Source organism: Nasonia vitripennis, chromosome 2, assembly GCF_009193385.2.
Source record: "Nasonia vitripennis strain AsymCx chromosome 2, Nvit_psr_1.1, whole genome shotgun sequence".
In the NCBI taxonomy this organism is placed as follows: domain Eukaryota; kingdom Metazoa; phylum Arthropoda; class Insecta; order Hymenoptera; family Pteromalidae; genus Nasonia; species Nasonia vitripennis.
Genome location: NC_045758.1, coordinates 15,809,723 through 15,816,025, shown reverse-complemented (window position 1 = coordinate 15,816,025; position 6,303 = coordinate 15,809,723). Strand labels below are relative to the sequence as shown.

The following is a 6,303-nucleotide window of genomic DNA, read 5'->3' as shown; positions in this document are numbered from 1 at the left end:
AAGCTGGAAAGTTATCTAAATTTGCGATACGAGAATTTTTGTGATACTACAAGCGGGAAAAAAAGGTTTTTTCCGTTAACTTTGTAACGTTTGTCACGAAGCAATGAATCTGTTGTATATAAGAGGAAACCCGACGCTAGCAGTTTATCAGTTGTGATTTGACTGCTTACTGGTATACTTCGACAAAGAGTAAGGCTGAATTCTTGGAGTAGAATTTGAATTTGAAATTGTTATTCCGACATCGAAAGATTTATTAAATTATTATTATTCACTTTCAGAATCAATATGAAATCTATTGCTTTATTAATTTGTGTGATAGCAGCCGTCGTTGTATTAACCGGAGCTGAGGAACAAGAGGCATCGAAACGGGTAAATAATAACAAAAATAAATTTAACGCTCGACTTTATTTTAATTATAAATAAACACTTAATCTCAATTCATTAATTCCTTAAGTTTTTTTCTTAACGAAGAGCAACACATTAGATATTCGAATTCGTTTAAATTATGTAGATTTTTAAACAGAGAAAGGTCTTCTGAAGATTTTATCTTACATGTCTTAAACCTTTTTTTACAGTGTAAGAATAATATCCAATGCATCTCAGGATGCTGCATAAAAAATCGATGCACTAATGGTAAGTACAAGGATAATAAACTTAATACTGTAATTGACACCGCTAAATTATTAGCAACATAAATACTTAATTGCTGAATTGTTTTTTTTTCGTCAAGCTCGATGGTGTCCCTGTTCGCATGTGAGAAACCCATGCGGCCCTTACAAAAAATGCAAATCCCGAGATGTTAAATGTGTCAAAGCTCCATGTTACCCAGTAGCCAAGTGTATTGATGTATAAAATCACTATCTCTATATCATTTGAAATATACTTTCGAATCTATTATTATATTTTTCTGAAATGTATACACACTAAAATTGATCAATTAAATTTGCATTGTATCTATTTTCTTTTTTTCATTTTACCTTTGCACATTGTAGTTGTCATTAAACTGTGTACACAATTATTGCACTCTCATATAAAAAGAAGTGTTGCATTTTTTTCAATAGCTCAAAACAACAATTACGTTTGTTAAACTGTGTTTTTTCCTGTTATACTCGATGGAAAAAGTATTTTTAGAATATTCTCTGTTAATTTTCCTCGTCCCAGTGTGTCTCGTCGAAAAAATCATTGTACTTCAGTAATAGCAACATTTCCTCAGATATCAGCTTATCGATGCGCATTTTCGCAGTTGGGCGCTTGCATCGTTTTCACTTATTTACAAAGTCATATCGAGTGATCACGCAGTCTCCTTTGAAGACAATTTATCGGATGAAAAATTAAAAAACCATGTGCCCATTTGTTAGTCTTTTTTAGGATCAATATTTTTGTACACAAGTGTAGTTTATTGCATTTTAATTATACCGAAGAGTAAAAGAATCAGCTTATGCACGTTTTCTTTTAAATGCAATAATAGATCATTTCGACCTGTTACAATACCGCTACCCTAAGCGGGTCTTGGGCGTTGTCGTCCAGATCGGACGGGTGGGTGCCTATCACCACTACACAGCGCGTCCTTAGGTTGCGGATAGAGGAACAGCTCCTGAGAAAGAGGTTAGCTGCGAATAAATTGAATAAGCAGCCGCGGACAGCCGATAGGAACAGGCGTGGGTGTGATGAGCCCACACTGTCGAACGCATTCATCTAGAAACACTACGCAAGCACCACAACAACATAAACACTTCACATTAACTCTTATCTCTCAATCTATCTCTTTCATCACACATTACAAAAATGGGCAAAAATCCTGCTGCCGAGGAGGATGCGGGAGCGATGACAACTGCCCCGAAAGGGGATGTGTAGAATGATTCGTCACCTGGTCTTACGCGGTAACGATGCCAGCGAAGGCGCGCTGCCTTGCAGGGGGCCGTTAGGATGCGAGAATGAAACCGTAGTGTGTCTGACGACGAATTGACACTGTCCTCGTCAAAGTCGGAAAGATCTCATACTTAGTTCTAGAGAGGTATGGGGGTTATCACCTCTAGAACGGTGGACTCACCTGCGATCGGAACAGGATCCGAAGCGCGCGGGTTTAATATAACATCATGGCTCAAAAAAATCAAATCCGAACCAAAAGGGACTTAAGGGTCGGAACTTGGAATGTTCGCAGTCTATACAGAGCAGGTGCGTTTAAAGAACTCGTAAAGGAAGCTGATAGGTACAATCTAGATTTGGTAGCAACACAGGAATCGCGGTGGCCAGATGGCGGAGTACTAGCATCGGGTAACTTCACGTACCTGTATGGGGCCGGGAGTGGGGGATCTCTAGGCACCGGATTTCTCGTAGTCCGTGCGTGTAGATGTGCGTAGTCCTTTTCTTTTGGCGCGCGCTTTACGTTTCTCGAGCAGAGATTAAAGCCAACGCAGGATTGCATCAGGGATGACGCGAATTTCACGCAGACGCGTTACGGAATTCGATGGTTTGTTCTGATGAGGCTGACAAATTTTTTTGGGCGATAAACTTTTTGTGGAAACTAACCAAGAGAGATGGAGTTAAAAGGATTTCGGGGAATGCGAGGCTATCGTTGTTTATCTCCGAGTATCTAGCCTTACTGCCACATGCGGGGCTCTGTGGTAACTGGCCTTTACTTCCCTAGCTACTCGTGGGACTTTTTATGGAACCTTACACAAAAAATTTAGATGAGGGAGGAAGGGGGAGTGAACCTGAAGGCTACAGGGCGGCACCGCCTAGTCAGCTGGAGGTGGAGCACCCCACCGCGAAACCGGAGGGGAAGAGTGTCAAGGTCAACACTGCCTATAATACTCTGACCCGATGGATTACTGGGGCAGCTAGCACCAGTAAAAACCTGAATAGTGACCACGCTGGGGACTCTTCGCAGAACCCAACAGAGGTCGTAGCGGGTGGAAGCTCTGGGGAACCTTTGGGGAACCTGGAGCCGTCTCAGGGTGGGCAGGTCAGCATGGGGGTGGGCTTGCAACAACCGCCGGCAGGGGCGAATACGCGCCCTGCTGGTGTTTCCGACACGGATCTTGCCGGGGGGGGGGGGGGGGGGGGGGGGGCTCACAGAACCCTCAGGCGGATCTAGTAACCGACGGTCTTCGATCTCTGAAGTTGCGACCGAGAATTTCGGGAGCACAACGGAGAAAAGAGGCATAGTGGCGAAAACGAGAAAGGGAGGCGGGGGCTCCTGGAGCAAGGGATGCTACGTGTCCCAGTTCTGGGTCTGTCCTCTCCTCTCTCCCTAAGAACCTGACGGCCGAGTCAGCGATCGGGGACGGGGGAGCTCCAGGCGTTAAGCGGCGCAAGGATGCCGACTCGACTCCACCGGCGAATCAGACCGCAAGAAAACGACTCAACGTGGTGCCTGAAATCATAGCTGCCAGGATGGTGGACCCCCTCACGAGGGCGATCGTGTGCGAGGGATATCCTGACGAGGAGCTGACGCATCAGCAGTGTGCACTCGTCAGCGATGCGGTCCAGACAGAGATCGATAAGATCCCCAATGGACCGCAGCCCGAGTTCAATGACTCCTTCGTGAAAATGGGGTCCATCGTCGTGGTAGCCAGCAACCCCTTTTCGAGGGACTGGCTGGAGGAGATAAACCGCCGGCTAAGACCTTGTGAGGGCACAAAGCTCCTCATGGTTAGGATGTCGGAGCTCAGGAAGCCTCGAAGGACCACTCTCCGCGTGCCTGGAAACAGGCTTGAGCCGGGAGTGGTTCTGAGCCGACTGAGCCACAGGCATCCAGACCTGTTGATTAATAGGTAGAGGGTGCTGAGTACCGAAAGCAGGGAGGGGCCAAACTGTGGAACCTTTCTGGAACATCTCACGGCCCAGTGCGATAAATTCCTGGTAGCTCTGTGGACTTGTCGCAGGGCATTTGGCAGTACATGCAAGGAACTAAGTCCCCGGATTATAATGTGGCTACACAGGGCCGTCCTGGTACCTCGTCTGGCCTACGCCGTGTTGATCAGGTGGCCAAGGGCGGAACTGACGGGTGCTAGGGCAGCGTTAGAGAAACTCAGGGGACAGGTGCTAAGGGGGGCGACAGGGGCCTATAGGACCACGCCTAGCAAGGCACTTGGAATCCTTGTGAAGGTGGAATCATTCCATCTTTCTATCATTGGGATGGCTGCTAAGGCAGCGCACAGACTCAACGCGTATGGACAATGGACACAAGGCACGAGGCACACCCGCCTCCCGGGTGGGGTGGATCTCTTGCCGGAATTTTCCATCAAAACTGATATGATGATCCCTCGCTACTTCTTTGGAAGAAGATACGGGGTCGTGATACCGACAAGAGAAGAATGGAAGGCCCGCAGCAACAGTCTACCAGGAACTGGCGACGTCTGGTACACAGATGGCTCTAGGGCAGAGACTGACACTGGTTCGGGGTACTTCTGCCAAAGGGATGGAAGGGGAATCTTCTTTTCCCTGGGGCGGTATGCTACGGTCTTCCAGACCGAGATATACGCTATACTGACATGTGCTCAGAGGAACATTGAACTCGGCGCAAGGGATAGAATTATCACCATTTGCTCAGACAGTCAGGCGGCACTTAGAGCACTTAGGGCTCATAGGACGACCTCCAGACTGGTCTGGGAATACAAAGAGGTTGTAAATAACAACAAGGTCAGGCTGCTTTGGGTCCCAGGGCACACCGGGATCAGGGTTAACGAAATAGCAGATAGACTTGCAGCTTTGGGAGCTAAACACCCTCCAATCGGGCTGGAGTCCTACACAGGTGCCGCAAGGTGCCTGCTAACGGGCGAAATCCGGGACTGGGTTGAGAGGGAGCATACTAGGGAATGGCAAGGAACTCAAGGATGCAGACAAGCCAAAGCGTTAATGGGACAGGACACCAATGTCGGCTGGACCAACTGCATCGCAGGATGCAGCAGAAATAACTCCCGTCTCCTGACACAGATAGTGACCGGGCATAACCGCTTAAGGTACCACAGTTTGAAGATTGGGAAGGAGGCTATGGGTATATGCAGGCGGTGCGAGGGGGCGGAAGAAACGCCAACCCATGTACTGACTGTTTGCCCAAAATTTGCGCAGCTCAGACATCAGTGCTTGGGGGAGCTTTTCCCCACGTATGAAGAGATTAGGGCACTCGAAGCGGGAGCCGTATTGACCTTCTGGAGAAGGGCAGGCTTACCTGCATAGGGGATGCCATGACGAAGGGTGGTACAAAGGGTTTACAGCCAAGTGCCAGGGATCTTGGTGGTCCCCCGTTCATAGTAATAATAATAATAATAATACACGAATTATGTATTTGTACATTCATATTATGAGTTAACAATTGAACTCTGATTTCTGATTCCCCATGCATGCTTAATGCCGAGAAATATTAGAATCGTTATCGCTCCAATGAGGATGAGAAGTAAAAAGCGAAATCTGTTTCACAATCACATTACGTATACATGAGTCACTTTACAAAAATAAAATACGATAAAATTTTTACGCGCGTCTTTTTAAAACGTTTATTTGCTCGCTGCGCTGAGACATATTCGGATAAAGAATTTAGGCGTACTGCGGTATGACTATATATACAATTATCCAACGAAAGTGCAAATTTGCTCAATCAAAACACGACATTATAAAGCTGGAAAGTTATCTAAATTTGCGATACGAGAATTTTTGTGATACTACAAGCGGGAAAAAAAGGTTTTTTCCGTTAACTTTGTAACGTTTGTCACGAAGCAATGAATCTGTTGTATATAAGAGGAAACCCGACGCTAGCAGTTTATCAGTTGTGATTTGACTGCTTACTGGTATACTTCGACAAAGAGTAAGGCTGAATTCTTGGAGTAGAATTTGAATTTGAAATTGTTATTCCGACATCGAAAGATTTATTAAATTATTATTATTCACTTTCAGAATCAATATGAAATCTATTGCTTTATTAATTTGTGTGATAGCAGCCGTCGTTGTATTAACCGGAGCTGAGGAACAAGAGGCATCGAAACGGGTAAATAATAACAAAAATAAATTTAACGCTCGACTTTATTTTAATTATAAATAAACACTTAATCTCAATTCATTAATTCCTTAAGTTTTTTTCTTAACGAAGAGCAACACATTAGATATTCGAATTCGTTTAAATTATGTAGATTTTTAAACAGAGAAAGGTCTTCTGAAGATTTTATCTTACATGTCTTAAACCTTTTTTTACAGTGTAAGAATAATATCCAATGCATCTCAGGATGCTGCATAAAAAATCGATGCACTAATGGTAAGTACAAGGATAATAAACTTAATAATGTAATTGACACCGCTAAATTATTA

At 44.9% G+C, this 6,303-nt stretch overlaps 1 protein-coding gene across 1 annotated transcript; it reads left to right on the top strand.

The window, feature by feature from the left end:
- Positions 1-3,930: 3,930 nt before the first annotated feature.
- Positions 3,931-5,181, top strand: LOC116416210. The gene has a single exon (XM_031923886.1). The coding sequence runs from the start codon at positions 3,931-3,933 to the stop codon at positions 5,179-5,181; it is 1,251 nt and encodes a 416-aa protein (XP_031779746.1).
- The last annotated feature ends 1,122 nt before the right edge of the window (positions 5,182-6,303 follow it).

What these genes read in the sequence shown, in the direction of transcription:
- LOC116416210 (XM_031923886.1), top strand. Translation starts at nt 3,931, where the DNA reads ATGTGGCTACACAGGGCCGTCCTGGTACCTCGTCTGGCCTACGCCGTG.